The sequence below is a fragment of the Pseudopipra pipra genome, chromosome 9 (assembly GCF_036250125.1).
Source record: "Pseudopipra pipra isolate bDixPip1 chromosome 9, bDixPip1.hap1, whole genome shotgun sequence".
NCBI lineage: Eukaryota > Metazoa > Chordata > Aves > Passeriformes > Pipridae > Pseudopipra > Pseudopipra pipra.
Genome location: NC_087557.1, coordinates 26,483,332 through 26,503,157, shown reverse-complemented (window position 1 = coordinate 26,503,157; position 19,826 = coordinate 26,483,332). Strand labels below are relative to the sequence as shown.

The 19,826-nt window shown below is 41.3% G+C and overlaps 1 protein-coding gene across 12 annotated transcripts in view; it reads left to right on the top strand.

Annotated features, from left to right (window-relative positions):
* MAST2 (microtubule associated serine/threonine kinase 2) overlaps positions 1 to 19,826 on the top strand; it is a 192,289-nt gene that overhangs the window by 164,289 nt on the left and 8,174 nt on the right. For all 12 annotated transcript variants that reach the window (XM_064665343.1, XM_064665345.1, XM_064665342.1 and 9 more), the window contains 11 exons: positions 340 to 548; positions 1,748 to 1,886; positions 2,292 to 2,424; positions 3,798 to 3,963; positions 5,057 to 5,158; positions 6,865 to 6,987; positions 9,224 to 9,333; positions 11,731 to 11,885; positions 13,188 to 13,492; positions 16,098 to 16,313; positions 18,095 to 18,321. In XM_064665343.1, the coding sequence (XP_064521413.1) occupies positions 340 to 548; positions 1,748 to 1,886; positions 2,292 to 2,424; positions 3,798 to 3,963; positions 5,057 to 5,158; positions 6,865 to 6,987; positions 9,224 to 9,333; positions 11,731 to 11,885; positions 13,188 to 13,492; positions 16,098 to 16,313; positions 18,095 to 18,321 (1,885 nt within the window). The remainder of the gene's footprint in view (positions 1 to 339; positions 549 to 1,747; positions 1,887 to 2,291; positions 2,425 to 3,797; positions 3,964 to 5,056; positions 5,159 to 6,864; positions 6,988 to 9,223; positions 9,334 to 11,730; positions 11,886 to 13,187; positions 13,493 to 16,097; positions 16,314 to 18,094; positions 18,322 to 19,826) is intronic.

Here is a 19,826-nt window from a genome sequence, read left to right as displayed (position 1 = left end):
AAATACATGTTTCTCTGCAATGATGCTTAAGGAAGTTTGTGACATTTGTGTTTGAAATATCTCCTTGTTAGGCACATCAGCAAAAATGTTGCTTTAGTCAGGAAGGCAGAGTAGCTTTGGGAAGGAAGCATCATGGGGCTCCTTCTTTTCTAGGGAAGCTTGCCACTGAAATGGGACTTTATGGAGTCATGGATAACTCTGTTAAGATCCATTCAAAACAGTTACAGTCCTTGTTTAAAAAAAAACCCAACAAAACCACAAAGAACTCCAAACCTAAAAGCACGACAAACCAGCTTGAACTGAAACTGGAACTTTTCCTCTTGGCGCGTTGTTTTCCAGGGCGGTGTATTTGGTGCGGCACAAGACCACCCGTCAGCGTTTTGCCATGAAGAAGATCAACAAGCAGAACCTAATCCTGAGAAACCAGATCCAGCAGGCCTTTGTGGAGAGAGATATCCTGACGTTTGCCGAGAACCCCTTTGTGGTCAGCATGTTCTGCTCCTTTGAGACCAAGCGGCACCTGTGCATGGTTATGGAGTACGTGGAAGGTACGGCTGTCGCTGCCCACGCCGGCCGAGGGTCCTTAGATGGGATGGCTGCACAGTGTGAATCCCTGTGACTGATCCAACATGGCTGCAGTGGAGCTGAGCAAACATAAAGCCACATGTAGAAAGCTGCTGAGGTCAGAAGTCAGCATGAACTTTCCAGTCCTCACTGGAAAGAAATCCTCCTGCTCTCCTATGGGATGGCACGGCAAGATCCATAATATGTTTGCTTGGCATTGCAGTTAGAAAAAGGCATTTTGAGAAACATAGTCTTTGTTCTTTAGCAGCCTTTTAAAAAATAAACTGCTATTTTATGCTGGGGTTGGGTTTTTCTTTTTTTTGTTTTGCTTATCCTTTGGAATATAATTTGATTTTGTTTTATCACTATATCTTATTGTAAGCAATATTTTTCCACTGGTGGATAGGATTAATTTCTTATGCCTCACTTGCTTGGCTGGATGAGAAATAAGCTTATAGTTATTGTATCAGTGCTCTTTCAGATAAATTAGTGGAATGAAACCAGAGGTATTGACAATAGAAAATTTTAATAATAATTCCTCTTCACAAGTAGTGATGAAGGTCAAATGAAATGTGTGGCCAATGTTCCTTAAGGAACCTGAATCAGGGGTCCACAGGCTTATTTCCATGTCTGCCACTGTGTCCAAAGGGATGGCTGCCTCTGCATGTGTTGGGAGAGCCAGTTAGGAGTCGTAGAGGTGTTTACTTACTACTTTAAGAAGCTTGCATATCAGAAGTAGTCTATTACTATATTATATTTGAATATTGCTATGCTAGTATATATAATATATATACACATCATATTTCACTGTGTTACTGTATCAGTAACTGTATATTTCTATATTGATAGTAATAGCCTGGTGGTGGGAAGCAAAGGAATTTATAGAGAGGCCAAGCAGTCATGAGCTGCCCTTTCTTCAAGGCTTGCTTACAGTTTGCAAATGGCATCTGTACAGTCCTTGTGCAGGCCAGCCCAACACACATGGATCTCAGTTCTCCTAAGATTTTAGTATTTGGTTTGAGTTCAAGATGGAGTGTAGAAAGAGATTCAGAATTCATACTAAGAGGGTTGAGAGATACAGCCTTTAGAAAACTTAGTCTAATCTAGTTTTGCAGACCCATAGCTGTTTTTTCTTCCTGATATCTGCCATTTCACTGTGCCACCTGTGCCACTCTTTTTCTAGGAGGTGATTGTGCTACGCTTCTCAAGAACATTGGTGCCCTACCTGTTGATATGGCAAGGATGTATTTTGCTGAGACTGTTCTGGCTTTGGAGTACCTACACAATTATGGGATTGTGCACCGTGACCTAAAACCTGATAAGTAAGTCTTTAGCCCCCTCAGAAGGTGGAAGGACAGAGCTAATCCTTCAGGGGCTTTCTCTGTAGGTGACGAGACAGGGTAGGTCTTCAGTGGCATCTCACATGTAGGAGATTTTGTGGAGTCTCTTGCTACTGATGTAGAACCAGATAGGCACTGAGAAAGGGTGGGAAGAATGTATTTAGATATTATCTCAAAGCTGTTGCTGCACTGATGAAATTATGGCAGAAGGTAGTCTCATTCCTAGTTGCCTTGGCTGCTCTCAGTTGCATAGGAAATTTCTTCTAGGTGTTTAATAGGGATGTAACACTGAGATCTTAGCACTACCTCATGTTCTTCTGTTTTTTTAAATTGCTTTTAGGAAACAATTAATTGAGTGTTGGATTATTTTACTTCTCTTTCTTCTAGTCTCCTGATAACTTCCATGGGTCACATTAAACTAACAGACTTTGGACTGTCCAAAATTGGGTTAATGAGTCTTACAACCAATCTTTATGAGGGACACATTGAGAAGGATACCAGGGAATTCCTGGACAAGCAGGTAAGCTGAAAAATTTTGTCCATTGATGTGGGATCAGATGTAGCATTCTGTCTTGGGATGGAATCAGAGTTTGTAGCACTCCTCTGCCTCCACGCTGTGCTGCGTGTTGTAGAATGGGAGGAAAAGATGTAAGTCCATTCTAATGTTTGTGCATAAATTGTTATTGTTTGTTACTTCAGTTTCTTGTTTTGGAGTGATGCACTTTAGCTCTTACTTTAGGATTTTGAAAGGGTGGCCCAGGCAGCAGTTTGGGTGTAAACAGAATTTGGTTTAGGGATGTAACGTGTGTTTTGCTGAAAGGTTGTTCCACGATCTCCCCCTTCTGGTGCTTAGAAAGTTCATGGCAAGTTTCTATATGTTTCTTGTAATTTTGTCTCATAGCTTAGACATTGATTTTTATCCCCATGATATTTACTAAGGGTCATTTTTCTCCTTAGCCTTCATTTTGCTAGGCTTAACCAGCTAAGTTGTTCCAGCTAACACGACAGATTTTCCTTTGATGAATGAAGAGCTCTTCCATGTACCTCTTTAAGTTTGAGTTGATGTTTCCTGGGCACAGCTGACAGAAACTGTTCTGGATGCAGGCTCACCAGTGCCTTGTATAATGGGATTAAAAAATACTTCACTCCTCTGAAAACACCTGAGATCTGAGCTGAGTTTTTCTTTTTTAGCTGTGCCAAGTGTTAATTCATAATGATCCTGGGTTACTGTCTTCCTTTGCTTCTGAATAAGGATGCTTTTTCTAACAGAATTGTCTTTGGTCACTAGATCACGGTCTCGCACTTTGCAGTGTTGTATTTTTTTACAACTATTTTGTTATTCTTGTTGCTGCTTCTAAGCCCCAGGCAACTTAGATCTTCCAATGTGATTTCCTTAGCTGTTGTCCATGCCAGCTGTACCTCCCAAGTTTAAGGCTGAAGTGTGTAATCATGCTGTGCTGCTAATTCTGCATCTGTGAAACTAAATTCTGCTAGCACAGAAATGTGAGAGGTTTGTCAAAACTCAGTTCCTGATAGCTGTTGCTGTGCCAGCAGACATCCATCAAGCAGACAGACCTAAACACACAGAATATGCATTTTTCCCATATGCTTTACTTTACATGCACCAAAGAACTATTTAGCTGGCACGTCCACACTAGGAGCATTTCATTTCATGTGGTGTTATTTCTGTGCAGGCAGGTAGTGTGTCCTTCAAATACAGGCTCTTGCTCCATGGAAGTAGTTCACAGCATAAAGTGGTTAGTGGCAAAACATTAATAACTTCCTTGTAAAGCTCTGAGGGGGGAAAGAAAAAAAAAAAAAAGCACAGAAGTAAGCTTTGACATGAATTTGGCAATTTGTAAATTTATGGCTTTCTTGCATGTTTCTCTTGAGGTCTGTGGGACTCCAGAATACATTGCACCAGAAGTGATCCTGCGCCAGGGCTATGGGAAGCCCGTGGACTGGTGGGCCATGGGAATTATCCTGTATGAGTTTCTGGTTGGCTGCGTTCCTTTCTTTGGGGACACACCTGAAGAGCTGTTTGGACAAGTGATCAGTGGTATGTACATATTACTGCTCTGGCTCTGAAGGGGTTTCAAGGTGTGCTGTGAAGTAAAACCTTGAAAATATCGAGGGTCCACGGTTTAGTCAGGAAGGAGCAGGTATAAAATAATGGGGTTTAATTTTTAGTATTTCTAACTTTCTGGGTCAAAGTAGCATCCATCTGATTTCAGCTATGAGAAGTTGATGAGTTGCTTAACATCTTGGTACATAGTTCTGTCACTGTGCATGGTGTGGGAGTCATACAAATCCTTATGGGACTGAGGAAAAATATTTGAGGATTTTTCTGTTCTGTCTTTTAACTTTAAGTTAATTCTCTATTTAAGTTCATTCTCCATTCTCCATTCTTTGATGGAGAATGTGAAAGGAGCAGCCACCAACTGGTCTAATTCAGTCTGATTTTGATTATTGTTTCTGTAGGTCCAAAAGCCAGTCAATTAGTAATTTTGTATAAATGAAATAAAAGGAAATTCTGAGTACAATACATTGAAGCTGTTGTACTTGTTACCTTCACGTCTTGTGGCTTTTAAAACCTATCTCCTTCTTGCTTTGTGATGATTGCTTCGTGTGTTCACTCAGTGAATATGCCAGTGAAAACATTTCCTACTGGAAATGCTTTCTGAAACCGTAAATTTTTAACACACTTGGCAAATGTCCTCTGTAAAAAGCAAATTTCAGCAAAGAACTAAATATGATGCATGAAATCATTACCTGTGAATTGTTCTCTCTGTTCCAAGTATAACAGCTGTGGAATGTGCGGGCACGAGATACAGCCACAGTATTGTCACTGTCATTGTTTATGGGTTGTCATGGAAGTCCCATTTCATACTTTATTAATAGAGTCCTTAATGCTTTTTTTTTTTCTCCACAAGCACTGCTTGGATTGACAGCAGCTTTAACTGATGCTAAATTTTATGCATTTTGGAAAATGTCAATGCCTGAATTATATTAAGTATGCAAGCTGCTGAATTCAAGGTATTTACGCTCCTGGGGCAGTTCTGAACGCTGCACTTTGCATTAGAGGGATGTGAATGGTTATTCAAATTAGTCAGGAAGCTGGTAGAAAATGTCAAGTCTCTTTTTGTCCCTAGATGAAATTGCCTGGCCAGAAGGTGATGATGCACTGCCACCAGATGCCCAGGACCTCATTTCTAAGCTTCTCCGACAAAATCCTCTGGAAAGAATGGGAACAGGTACGATCCTTGTGCGTGTAGGAAAGTGGCCAGAAGCAGGAGAAGCAGTTACCTTGCCAGTGATGCACACACACCAGTGCTGAAAAATGCTCATCTAGAGCTGGGGCACAGTTTATACTGGATTCAATGAATCTTGTGTGATGAAGCTCTGAGAATTAGTGTCAAATGTTCATGAATCAGACAGATATTGCTGTCTAGTTTGGGAAACGAGAGGGGCACTGTCAGCTTGGCAACATAACTTCTCTGATTTGTGCTGTTCCATTATAGGCTTGAGGGGTGTATCTCCATTTGAGCAGTGTATAATCAGATTTCTTTGAAATTCTCTTTGACTAGGGGCTTAATCCCCACCATGGATGTGGATTCCTGGGTATAATAAAATAAATGAAAACTTTCCCATTCCTAGGGGCCTGTACTGTAGAGTTCTCCAAACACACAGCAAAGTCTGATAAACTTTTTGGCTAAGCCAGATCTGTATGTCAGTCTTTCTGTATTATAAGGTCAGATTTAAAGTTTTACAAGCCAACACTTCTTGTTTCCTCATAGTAAATAACCATAAATAATCTCTAGATACACCCTTGTTTTAAAATAATCTGTGTAATGCTATGGCTTCACAGCACAGCTCGTCTTTCATTGATTTGATTAGTTTGATTTAATTTGGGATTTTCAATTTGAAACTAGACTTTAAGGAGAAAACCCATATATATATATATATATACATACACACATATATATACACCCCCCACATATATGTCATATATATATATCCCCCATATATATATATTTCATATATATATATATATATGAAATTCCAAGAGGCACATGTATTCAGCAGACTTAGCACACGTGCACACAAGGGTGATGAATAGATCATGAATTAATAATGCTATCAGATGGTTTTCACATGTTCTTCTCTACTTAAAATCCATGTACTTGAAAGATGTTGCTGTCATGGAAAAGATGTAGTTTCTTGCCTTATAAAATGAGTTGATGGACTGATTTCTTTGATTTCTTATATACCTGTAATGCTGAGGCTGCTGTTTCACTTGGTGTGTTGTAGTGCCACTGGCACTCAGCAAACCTTTTATCTCTTTTCCTCTGCTCTTTCTTCTCTTTTTAAAAAAGACAGTAACATCTTTTATGAATATTAATTTCATTTGGAAAAAAATGCACATACTGGTAGACAGTCTTTAGTTTTTCCTTCTGGGTACCCAAGCTTCTGAGGTTAATAACAAAAAGATACTAATTCAAGAAGATTTGTAAGGCCTTGCCTTGTTCTAAGCATATGAATGAGTTTATTCACAACAGTGGAGTCACTCATATGCTAAGTACCTCTCTGAGTTTTCTCTCTGTATTCAGTTATGAACAAGATGAGATTTAGAATTTGGAAACTTTAAATTAAGATGTTAATCATTCTAAGTCTTCCAACTTTCTGTGGAATATAAATAGCAGATGCTGTCTTCCACCCAGTTTAGTCATGTGTTGTTGTTAAACAGGAAAAGGAGGTGGGAAGGAGGAAATCTTGTTCAGATTTTATCCTGCATGACCACTTTGGTAAAAGGATAAGTTGTTTCTCAAAATTCCTGGAAAATGCGTGACTTAAGTGTACTCGAGTACATTCTCTTAGGCTCTTGATATTTTTAGGGTTTGTTTTTCATGTTATGCAAATGCTGAAAGAAATACTCTGCAATAAAAGGTGCTTATTTCAGGTAGTGCCTTTGAAGTGAAACAGCATCGGTTCTTTAAAGATTTGGACTGGAATGGATTACTTCGGCAGAAAGCTGAATTCATCCCACAGTTGGAATCTGAGGATGACACAAGCTATTTTGACAGTAAGACTAAAGATTTAGCCTAAATGGCATCGTATTTCTTGTGCATATTTCATTTTTGAAATTGCTAGAGATAAGTCATTGTTAGAAATTGAATAAAACCATTGATGGAAATTGCCTTAAAAAGTTTCTGTTGAATGCCAAGTAAGGTTTCTTTGAAGGAAAATTAATTTTAAATGAAAAAATGTTGCTGCTGAAGTCAGTTGGCCTTTCACTGGTGCCTGTAGTCCTGCCAGCCATGGCCCTGTGGGGAGAGGTGCTGCCGTTGTCATGCTGGGTTTATTACATTTCTTCCAAAGCATTTGGTAAATCCAAATTCCTTGAGTTTTTGAGCAATATGATCTTTCCCTAGTGACCTGTTTTCAGCCAAAAAATGTTTTTAAAAAAACCCAAAACAAACCCTAAACCTTGAAGACAAGTATGTAGGGAAAAATTCTTAAGAGAATTAAAGTATTTTAAATTATTTTCACTGCAAGTATATCACTTTAGTATTATTAACTCTAATGTGATATGAAGTGAAGTGTCTGTCTGGTGTGTATAAATGTCTGGGAACTGCCATGGTATCAGTGCTGTGTCAGATTCCTGGTATTTCAAGATAAGCAGCAGACAGAGTCAGTGCTCTTGGGAGAGAAGGGAGGAGTGTCATGGGAGGGATGGAGATCTCTCTGTTCCCAGAGCCTCTGCTCCCTAGGTTTTCTCATTTGACTGGAGGAGCTGAGCAGGTGGAGAGGGTTTGGACTTGTCACTGGGACAGGGGATCTTTTCCCTACTCCATCTGCAGAACAGGATGATACTGGGCTATTTCAGTTCCCTGAGCTATGGAGATTTCTGCTCTACTTCAATGGAATCTCTTCCATCCTTGGGCCATGAGACTGGTTGAGTTTGTATGAAGCACATTTTTGCTCAGCTCCTGCACTTTGCTGGGGGAAAAGGGAAGGAGGGAGCAGCCTGCCTGCAGCCACTCTGCAAGAACAGTGATCCCATTTAGACAGTGCTCTTCCAGTTTGGGGAAGGGGCTTTTAGGTAAGGGGTTGGATGGAGAGGTAGGATGGGAGAGAGAGAAGGATTGAGACATCTCTGTGTGGTTGCTGCAGAGACCAATTTGAGTCAAGCTGTGCAGAGGGGGCAAAGGTGGGTTTTACACCTGTTGAGGTTGTACTGGTACAACATATAGGTAGAAACCAAGGTGGTGGGGTGTTCCCACCACTAACTGGACTTACTGGACATGGAAACTTGAGCTCTGGTCCACTCAGATTTGGGCCAACAACTGGGAGAGGCCCAGTAGAGCAGCCATGAGCAGATGCTGGTGGGTAAAAGCACCACGTTGTGTTCAGGGCTGCAAATCACTGGTCTGTCAAATAGGGAATGATGGTAAACCCTCCATGTGCCCAGGAATGCTCAGCAGGTTGTTGGGGTGACTTTGATGTGAGTCCTTTATAAAGGCTGGAATTCTCACGTCAGGAAATATCTCACAAAGACACTGATAAGAATTGGTGTTGCTGTTATGAACCCTAATGCAAAAAAATTTAGAATTTATAAAAGTAGCTTTCTGGCTGATATGTTGCCTCAGATTTGGCTCAGTGTAGCTATCAGCTTTCTGTAGCCAAACTTATTAACGCCCACCCTACAAAATCCGGTGTGGCTGGCTTAGAAATCCAGTGCTGCAAATCTCAAAGCACAAAATCTCTTTGGAGGCAGTTTAGATTTTTGCATTAAAAATAGCTTTGCATATTGGCTGCTTGCCCATTTTCTTTCACAAAATCTAATCCTTTTTCTAGTTGTAGGAGGGAGAAGAGGAAATATTTTTTGGGGGTAAATATTTTTATTTTTTAAAGTGGGCTCGTATGTATGTATGCAGGACAGACTTTGTACAATCAAAAAGCTGTTTATTGGAAAGTGGCACAGTGAATTGTTTCCATGTGTCCTTCTATATGATTGTTTGCTGTAGGGAAGAAATATCCCTCCTATGAAGGGTCTGCAGGACGAGGCAGCTTCTGAGTATCAGCTGCTTTCAGAATGTAATACAACTGATGGTATAAGATAAATTCAGTGCCAAGGAGATATTCACTGGTAATTGCACAGGATGAGCAAAACTGGCTGGGTATGTTTCAGTATTAAGGAAAATACCCTTTGTGGTGTATGAACATTTGAAGTTCCTTAAGTAGACCAGTAGGAATGCTTGAGGTGTGAGTTATCAACACTCCCTGCACTGACGCAACGTGCCGTGTCTGCTTCCCAGCCCGTTCAGAACGGTACCAACACCTGGATTCGGAGGAAGAGGAGGACACTAATGATGATGATCACGTGGAAATTCGGCAGTTCTCCTCATGCTCACCGAGGTTCAGTAAGGTAGGAGCGTGCTGACTTGATGAAAGGAAAAAATCTAGAGAGGAACACGGTTCCGTTGCTTTGTGTGGAGTAGATTTTAATCATATGGGTAGTATGTGGAATTGCACAGCATGTATTCCCTGAGGAAAGAGAAAACCTGTGTGGTGTTTATTCTGTGGTAGTTGGAGGCCTATTAGAAGGTGAGTACCAGAGTAATTGGAGAATGACATTTGTATTTCCTAATGTTTCAACAATACGCAGGGTACTGCAGAGGTCTCTTCTGCTTCTGATACAGTTTGATTTACTAATGACTTGGATGCTGGCACAGGGAGTATCCAAAGCTTATTTGCTTTGAACAGTGTCATTCTGAAAGGGTCTTCCAGTAGGTGACAAGATGGTATTGGGATGAAAATGGATTCTGACATTTGGAATAATGATTTAAAATCAAAGGGGGTAAGAACAAGGGTGAAGTTTACATCTCTACTGCTGTTCATTGTCTCAAAATACAGCCTGAGAAACAAAAGGCAGGGTGACTATTTCAAAGAGCAGGTTCTGGGCATATAGTGCCTCATGAGTTACATGTGCCAAATTATTGAAGGAAAAGGCAGTTTCCATACTGGGTTTAGCAGTAGGAAGGCCATAGCTGGGGTTTTCTGGCCTGTTCTGGGCAATGTTCTTAAAAATAAGCATGGACCAGTAAAAGGGAGTCCAGAGGAAAGCAACAAGAATGACCTGAGATCTAAAACACAAAACCTAACCATACATAACTGCTGGAAGGAAAGGAGTACATCAGTCTTCCTGTTCTACCCAGAACTGATATGAAATGATGGGTGCAAATGAGGTATAGGGTAAATGGTAAGAAAAAGCTTCCGATACTGAACAATAACTAAGTGCTGGCACACGTTGCCTGGGGAATTTGTAGAGTTTCCATCTCTGGTGATTTTTAAGAACAAGTTGGGGAAACATCGGTCGGGTGTTAGAAGAGAGTGAGTTCTGCTCTGAGGTGGGGAAATGGGCAGGAAGCCCTGAGGAGGTCCCTTGTAACCACACGTTCTGGATTCAGGGCTGTACAGGCCTCTCATTCATACTCAGGTGTTCTGAAATAAAAAATTGTAATTACAGACATTTTAAAATAGTACAACTCCACTGTTAGCTTGGATAAAACACAGTATGTCTGGGAGGGGGAGAAGGGAGAAGAAATGCTGTTTTAAGGCTATGAGTTGTATTTCCCTCTTAGTGAGATGGGAGTAGGAATTTTACTTAGGAGCTCTGAAAGATATTTCATTTTTTCATGACAGTTCCTCCAGTTTTTCCACTACTGAAGTAAGTTTTTAAGGACTAGTTTGTTCTTCTTTGTCCTCAACCAGGCTACAGTGGTTTAAATAACAGTTACTCTTAATTTTATGGAGTTGCTCCTGATTTGCATCATCAAAAGTATGTTTAGAATTGGACCTGAGGATTAGCTGGTGTTTTGAAAAAGTTCTTATGAGTACGTAGGGGTTTCTTTCATCTACCTTTTCTCACCATGAGTATTATTCATTTGTTAGACTGAAGCTTTTCTTTAGGGTTCAGTGTTTTTGCCACAAAGAGAAAAAGTTCACTTTTAATGAATTTTTTTTAAGACCTGGAAAATTATACAGCATTTGTAATGTGGGAGGCATAAAAGGCTCATTATATTTTGAAATTCTTGTCTGACAATTCAGCCATATGATTTATTAATAGTTATCTTGTTGATGCTCTGAATTTTTAATAACATTATTTTCATTAATCTCTTCTTATGTAAATTAGGTCCACAGTCAAGTGTAGTTTTAAAAGGATGGATTTTTTTTGCTTAATCATTTAATTATTTAAAGACGGCTGTAAAACCAAGAAAGGCACTTTCATTAAGCTGTCAGCCTTATAGTACATTCCTTGAGGAGGGCAGAACTTTTTTGTTCTGAAATAAGCTTGGGGCAATGCTGATAGACTGATGATAATGAAATGGGGTCATGAGCATGATGCCTATCACTGAAGTGAATTTGTATTGTAAGATTTCAAGATCCAGATGCCAGCCCTCAAGAGTTTTGGAGCTGTCTTTTCAGCAGTAGTTCCTCTTAGATTTGAGAATCATTAAAACAAAACAAAAAAAATCAAGTAATTTCCAAAAGTTTTAGTATTTCTATTGTGTTTTCAGAGGAGAGACGTTGGGTGCTATTGTAGAAAAGCATGTTTAATGCTCCTGAGGCTTGCATTTTGCCTTTTCTCCCTGGCACACCTCGAGCATGTCACATCTGCACTGTGTTATTTGGTCAAAGAACGTTACCAAGTTCATGCTTTCAGAGAGCACCTTCCATTTTGAGAAGAGATTTTTGCCCCTTGATCAGAAAAGGCCTTGTGGGTTTGTTTTCCCTGTACAGAGGGATCTTTTCCTATGCACAGGTGTACAGCAGCATGGAACGTCTGTCCATCCACGAGGAGAGGAAGACTCCACCACCAACTAAACGGAGCCTGAGCGAAGAGAAGGACGACAGACTGGACAGCCTTGGTGGCCTGAAGAGCCGAGACCGCAGCTGGGTGATTGGGTCTCCTGAAATGTAAGTCCTGTAGAACTAAGTCTTCTGGTTTCTCACAGCATCTAAAGAAAGGCCAACCTGTGCCAAAAATTCCTATGACCACTCTTAGGTGGATATGTTGTATTTTCACAGGAGAAGCCTGGAATAGAATAGCTAAAAATGAATGTGTGGAAGTGATACAGTCCTTAAATGTATCTAGTTAAGTGCTAACATCTTCTGAATTTATAGCAAATACTTTTAATGAATTTAAAGGTGTTCTAACCTTAAGTACAGGTTTCCTTTGTGGAAAGACCACTTACATCAGAGAGGTACCCACATCAGTTTTTTTCTTAAATTAATCCAAAGTCTGGTATTGCCAGACTTTTACCATTTGTTACAAAGTAGAGAAACCATTAGGAAAGTTCAAAGTTTCAAAAGTTCAGAATATGCTCCAAAAATCTTGTGCTCTAATAAAAAAAGTCAGTAAAATATATGAATACCCAGAATTTGAATGCTGACCTTGTTTCTAGCATTACTGAAATAATTGTCAATTTACCTTAAAAATGGGATATCTCTCATTTTTTTGCTTTTAAAGTGTAAAGCTTTTACACTAACATTTGGCATTGGAAAGAGCATAAAGTGTGGCAGTGACCTAGTCTGTGTGACTCCATTAAAAACAAAAACATTTTATAGATTACACTCTTGACTGAGGTGCACTTCATCTTGCATCAGGCCTTCCTGGCTTCAAATTTACAGCAACTTTGAAAGAAAAATTCACCTAATTCCAAAAGGAGCATGGATGATGATTTGCGTTTTATAATGTGATTTTATAATATATAATCATAATACAATTATAATAATATTAATAATATTTTTATAATATTGTATTATTGTATTTTTCTAATATTTATAATATACAATGTTTTTATAATATTTTATAAATATAAAATTATTGTATTTTTCTAATATTTATAATATATAATGTTTTATATAATATTTTATAAATATAAAATATTTATCTCTCCAAAATCTTAGATTTCAATCCTGTCACTTCAATATTTTATAAATATAAAATATTTATAAAATATTTATAATATTTATATTTTATAGTATCATGTTCATTGTACTGTATTTTTCTTTGGTTTTATTCCTTCGTTTCTTAGAAGCTTAACAATGGAATATATTGGAAATCTAAACTCATGTGATGCCCCAAGCTTTTTGTTGTTTTAAGTCCCCGTGGTGAAGCTTGGTTACCTCACTTCCCCTTAAATTGGCTTTGGGTGTGTGAAGGTTCGTTATCCCCCTGGTTTAACCGGGGGGGCTCCGTCTTGGTTCTTCTCTTAGATTGCGTAAGCGCTTGTCCATGTCCGAGTCCTCGCACACGGAGAGCGACTCCAGCCCGCCCCTGACGGTGCGGCGCCGCTGCTCGGGGCTCCTCGACATGCCCCGCTTTGCCATCTCCGCCGAGGACGAGGGAGCCGCCCTCAAGAGGCCGCAGTCCGAGGGGATGCTCTTATCCACCGTGCAGTCGCGGGAGGGGCTGCCGGTGCCCATTCCAGAACAGCCTGTGGAGCACGAGCTGCCGCTGGAAGGTGATGCCGGACCCGCCACGCCCTCCACGGCCGCCAGCAGCGCCTCGACACTGACAGGTACGTGCTCGGTGTGATGGTGGTACCCAAGAAGGCTGTGTCAGCTTGCAGAGGTTAACTCTGTAAAACTGGGTCTGGGTGTCGGGTGATGTGACTGTCTCATGCTGAGTGGTTATTTTAGTGCAGTTCTGTGGATGTGCTTGCCTTCGAAATAATAGAAGTGGTTTCATCTCTCCAAAATCTTAGATTTCAGTCCTGTCACTTCAAATTGATTTAAGTCTTCTCATGCTTGAGACCCATATGATCTATGCCTACTTACAGCCACTGGGTGCCTACCTGAGGCAGCATTAATTTAAGCATTAGTCAGAACAGATCACTGCTGAGTTGGAGCTGGAGAACATGGGGGGTCAGCCATACCAACAGATCCCTGCTTTATATGGTTTTATTCATCCCAAGAGTTTAGAGACGAGACTTGAAATACGCTGGGGAAGTGGGGCTTGTGTCAGGGACATGCAACTTTCTGTCACAGCCAAATATGCCAAAATTCAGTCAGTTGGAGGCTTAGAAGAGTGCAGCCTAAATTTAGTAGAGTGAATCTTAGAAGTCAGTGTTTGACTTCTCAGGAACTTTTACTGTCCTAGGACTGTTCTTCAGCACTGGGCTGAGCTGGACCTTCCCTGTGATGGTGCCCTGGCCTATGGTAGTGCAGGACTGGGGTGCTGGAGTGTCCCCAGCTCCTGTCCCTTTCAGGGCACAGGAAGGGCAGGGAATGGAGTTGCCTGTTCCTGTCAACAGAGGAGGCCAGAGCTGGGAACTGCTGGGAAGTAGTGAGGAGAAAAAAAAGGGAAGTTTGGACTAATGGAAGAGGGTGGGGAAGATGAATAGAAGGTTGGCAAGATAATATTTGAGAGAGAAGGCATATTTAAGGAAAGGATTAGATTGTAGTGTTGAATAACAAGGACTAACTAGGTAAGAAAATAAGTTGCTGGGAGAAAGTAGGAGCAAGCAGGCAAAGCAGTTGCCTTGGGGATGGAGAAGGAAGGGATACTGAGCAAGGACTCAAAGTGGCAGCAAGAATGGACAAGGTGGAGGAGACTGGGAAGATGTGGTGGATTGACAGCAGAAGGTGGAAATCCTTGGAGGAAATTTGCTCCAGAGTAAAGCCAAAGATCCCCACATCTCATTATTCTTCTGCAATCCAGTCTGTGAAATTCAGAATTGTTTCATTCCCCTCTATGGCCCATTCTCCCAAAAGAGGCCTGGTGCTGCTGTCACGTTCTCCACTAAGCCCAGGAGAAAACGTGCAGGAGTAAAAGGAGTAAGCTACTTCATACTTAGGTGCCATAGGTGCCATAAGTGGAACCTTAGGTTCTTAATGTCATACTAAGAGCCTAGAAACATGCTATTAAAAATGGCAAGAACACTTTCGTTGCTAATTCGAGTATCTACAAGTTGAAGTAGGCAAACGTGGAGCTCCCCTGGGCATCCTGCTCCCCTGATCTTAATACATCAGAGCAGTCTTTAATCTAGTGCATGGGATTCAGGGATACCATTGCTTTGGTGTCCCCAAGTCAGAGGCTTGAAAGGAGTTTGATTCCTGTTACTGTCTCGGAGTACTCCTCTAATGTACATGGCACCTTTTCACACGCGGCCTCCGAATCCGGGTTCTTCATTGTCTGGGAGCCTGATTTGAAACTCTGTAGTTGTTAAATGTTGAACAGGCATCTGGCACTGAGGTCTGTGGGAATGCTGCTCTGAATTTTTATTTTCGTGGTACTTCCTGCTTTACTTAGTATGCAGAGCAGTGGTGCCCACTTAAATAACGATGATCAATGTTTTGTTCTGTCCTCATTGTTCAAGATGTGGCCCTTAGGCTTTATTTATTGCACGCTGCTTAAAATTTGCTTTTGAAGACAGAATGATTAATTTCCCTTGTGGACTTGCTGTGATGCTCACCACTTTCATTTCTAAGCACCTTGTTAATTCTAATTACTGTATTTTCACCGTGCTCCTTTAAGGTATATCACATGGGGGACTGAGACACTGGACTTGAGCACAGCACCTCAGCCCTCTGCATCTGCTCTTGTTACATGCCTGGTCTGATCTTCAAGATTACTTTGCATTTTCTGTATAATTATAGCAGACTAAATTGCAATGGTGCACAGAAGGGGGCAAATTAAGATTGTCTTTGCAATCCACATTTTTACTCTCCCTGACTTTAGTACCTTAGTGTTCTTTTAGACTGGATTTTTTATGTGCAGCTCCAGTAAAACCTGGCTTTTATATTACAGGCAGTTTTAACTTAAAGATTGACAGTTCTTGCTGGTTGTAAAAATGGAGCACTTTCCATAAACCTGTTTTCATCTGTGAACGATCCCATTGAAATGGCATGTGGAACTGCACCACAGCTTTAGGATTCATGGAACTGCCACTGAGCAATGTGATTTCATTAGCGAGCTTTTCCACAGAATAGAAGCCGCTAATTTTCTGTGTTTGGAATAACACCATTTCTGTAAATAAAAATTCAAGCCCTGGGGTTTCTTCTTAGGAAAATTTACTCTTGGACTTCATGTAAACATGACTTTGATTTAATGTATTTTGCCTGTAGGGGAATAGACTGTTAGGAATTCCCTGTGGTTCTAATCTGTTTTAATTTAAACTGTAGCTGGGAGCACTGCAGATTTCTCTGATCCACGAGCTCGCAGTAATAGCAATGAAGGCCCAGACTTTACCACTCCAAAAGCCATCAGCGATTTGGCAGTGCGGCGGGCACGACACAGGTTGCTCTCTGGGGAATCAGGGGAGAAACGTACCTCGAGACCTGTCAATAAAGTGATTAAATCAGCATCCGCTACTGCCTTGTCTCTCCTGATTCCCTCAGGTAAGAAATGCCTTGAGTGAGGCATTGTCAGAATCTGCAAGCACTAAACAAAAGGTCTGCAGACAGATCCTCCCCCTTCGCTCTCCTGGAATAATGCCTTGCCTGGCTGGAGGGGAGAGATCTAACTTTTACTGCTCGCAGGTTGATGAGCACTGCTGTGCCACAGACAGGAGTGTTGTGTGTGTGGTCTGACTGCAGCTTCTGCAAATGGCAGCTGGGCCCTGTTATTTCCCTGGTTTTGTTTAAATTGGCTCCGAGCTGGTCTCTTGGTGCTTGCTGCAGCAAGGAGGTATATGGACACAGAATGATTTTAACCCTCAAGGTACTATTTTTGGGGGGGGGTGTCACATGCAAACTATGGCAGGAACAAAATGTGTTTGGTGCATTTCTGGTGCATGCACTGGGAGGTATCAGAAACTCCAGATAACCTATTTGAGATTGAGTGTTCAAGAGTTGAATAGTGTAAATAACTCACTGAGTCAAAGCTGAACCACTTACATTGTTGGCCTGGCTCTGTCTACAAGCAGAGCCAGACCTTTACAATTCCCAAAGCCAGGTGGTAACTCCTAGAGAACAGCTTAATCATACTGAGCTACAACAGACTGGTTCAGCAGGAGGAGGCTCGCCCCACAGGGACTTTGTCCCTCTTTCCAGAGGATAAGACCATGCTGTATTTCCAGGGCTGTACCTGTTCCTGCCTAGATGGGAACAGGGAATAGTGGGCCAACTGAGCAGAACCTGCTGGCAGAACATGCCTCTCTCAGCCAGAGAGCTGGAGGCAGGGATGCACCTGCTCTTGGCACCCTCGTGGTGATGCACATCACATTTCTTGTGGTTTAGGCATCGGTTGCTTTGCAAACTACAAACTCCCTCGTGAAAATCTCTAAAATGTGTATTTAATCACCCAGCAAAGGTTCCTCCAGAGCTGCTCTCATCTGCCAGGTAAATATGTGCTGGGCGATTCAGCAGGTGTTTCTTAATGGATTAGAGATTACCCTTCTACAGCTGCATTTAATATTCCTGCTCTTTGGGTTTATTTTACTGATGTTGACCAGCTTCACTTTAAAATGAGAGTTTTGTATTTGCTTTGTATTTTAAAATGTGGATGTTGTTCCAGCAGCAAGCAGAGTCAGATAGTTTATCTGATGGTTCAGCCCACAGCTGTTCGTTTGGGAAACTCACTCTAAAATACACTTGTGATGTTGTTTTTCAGCAGCAAAGTCCCTGCAGTTGCTAATTTTTTAGGGTTAAATATTCTTGCCCCTGTGAATTTAAAACACTGCCAAAACTGTCTAGTAGTTGTTGTCTGATTGTCTATTGATTTTTTTTTTAATGTTAATACAAACTGATTTGGATTTATCTCAGCACCAGTGTGTAACTTGCACCAAGATCTAGAGATGTCTGATCTTTTGTTGGAGGATATTATGTCATAACCTGGAAACAGAGTGTTCTGAGGTTTTGCCTATGGCAAATGCTTATGGTGGGTTGTAAATCCCAGCAAGAGAAGTAATAAACACTGTGACCCAACCATAATCCTGTTTGAGCAGTGCTGCTGTATTAAATATATATCTCCAAATGTGCCTTTTTGAAAGCTCTGCCCATTTTTATATTATGAAGCATGAATGAGATGAAGCTGCAGACAAACCCAGCTCTGGTGAAGAAACCACAAGCTTTTAAGAGCATTGGGAGAGATGGTTTCTTAGCTGTTCTCTAACAAGAATTTTCTCTCTTTCGGAGGCCTGGTTTCCTAATTTTTGCCCACCTTTGTGTCATCACTGTAGATCACCACACGTGTTCTCCATTGGCCAGCCCAATGTCACCTCATTCTCTATCCTCCAACCCATCTTCGAGGGACTCCTCACCCAGCCGCGACTTTTCTCCTGCTATCGCAAACCTGAAACCACCAATCATCATCCATCGGGCTGGAAAGAAATACGGTTTCACTCTCCGCGCCATTCGCGTCTATATGGGTGACAGTGATATCTACACTGTGCATCACATGGTCTGGGTATGTCTCTGCTTTTCTGAAAAGAGTACCCTTGGGGCCAGAAGTGCGTCTAGCCAAGGTTGTGGGATTTAGCTTTGTAAATTGTATTTTGCCACTCTGTTTTCCCTCTCCTTATTCACACCCGAAGTTGTCCTTTTGGGGTGGGGGAAACCCTTTGTAAATAAATGAAAAAATAACGGCGTTTTGGGTTTTCCTGTAGGAGTTTTCAAGCCCATCACAGAACCACAGCAACCTTTCTTTCCTTCTTTTTTCCCTGGTTACATGAATCCACCACCTTTCACCTGCAGCACATACTTTAAAGCATGTTTCTGTGTACATACCTCTTTCTCTTTATTGGGGGTTGTGGCATGAGGGCCCGTTGTGCCTAATTTATTCAGGCTCGTGCTAGTGATTATAACCTGCTTCTGATCGGTTCAGTCTGCTGGGGTTTTCCAAGCAGTCGCTTGGAATTGATTACAAGCCTTAAAGCATCACTGCTGCTATGCTGATTGCCATGGGATTTAGCTCTTGGCTTAGTTGTGAGCTGTGCTAAAAGGTCTGGTTTCCATGGCTGTATCGCTTCCCTCCCATTACTTCTGGTACTTGATCTCTGTGTTCCTTTTTTATTAACATAGATGACTTCTTGGAATGATCCATTCCCCGAAGCAGTGTTGTTAGGATTGTGTAGTTAGGGAGAATGCAGTAAGGGTAAAAGTGGCCCATTCTGTTCCTTGTATTTCTGTATTCATCAGACAATTTGGACTTCATACGCTTTGGTCATTTTTTAACACTCATTCTTGCCTAGAGATATAACCTGAGGCTGCATTTTTTTTCCCTTGCCCCTCTCTTGCTTTCCTTGAAAAATGCTGAGTTTACCAAGATATTAATTTGGAGTCTTTTCTGGCTAGAGGGAGAGTTGCTGCATTCTCCAGCACATCTGTCTCCTCATGGTGAAGGAGGTTTACCTTTCTGATCAGCAACAGGGGAAAGACAGTGTGTTCACAGGGGAAAAGATCTGGTGTTGGATAGGTTAATAAAGGATGGAAAGTGGAAAAAGAAACTCTGTTTAGCAAGAGATGCAATATAGGCACCTTAAACACATGGCACAGAGTCTTTGTTAAAAATCTGTTGGCCACCTTGGATTCCAGCATGTACATGGAAGGATGCTGGATTTGGGATGGCAAAGAAATTGAAAAAGATTGAATGTTTGTCTGTAAATCTAGAGTATCTAGTTAACATTTGTAAGTGCTAAAAACTTTTTAAAGTGTGTTAAGCCTTCTGCTTTGGGAAGAGCTGGTCTCTTGATCAGCTTAACCATCCTGTCTGCCTTGGATCAGGGGAAGACTTGCAGGATGCTGGGGGAGGAGTGGAAGAGCACAGGGTTTTGTGCTCGGCTGTGCCAGTCAGTGGTTTCTCTCACACTTCCTTGAAGCAGCTGGCACTGGCTGCAGCAGGAGGTGAGATGGATGGGTGGGCTTTGAGTCTGATCTGGGCCAGCAATCTTGCTCGTTCCCCTTCTCAAATCA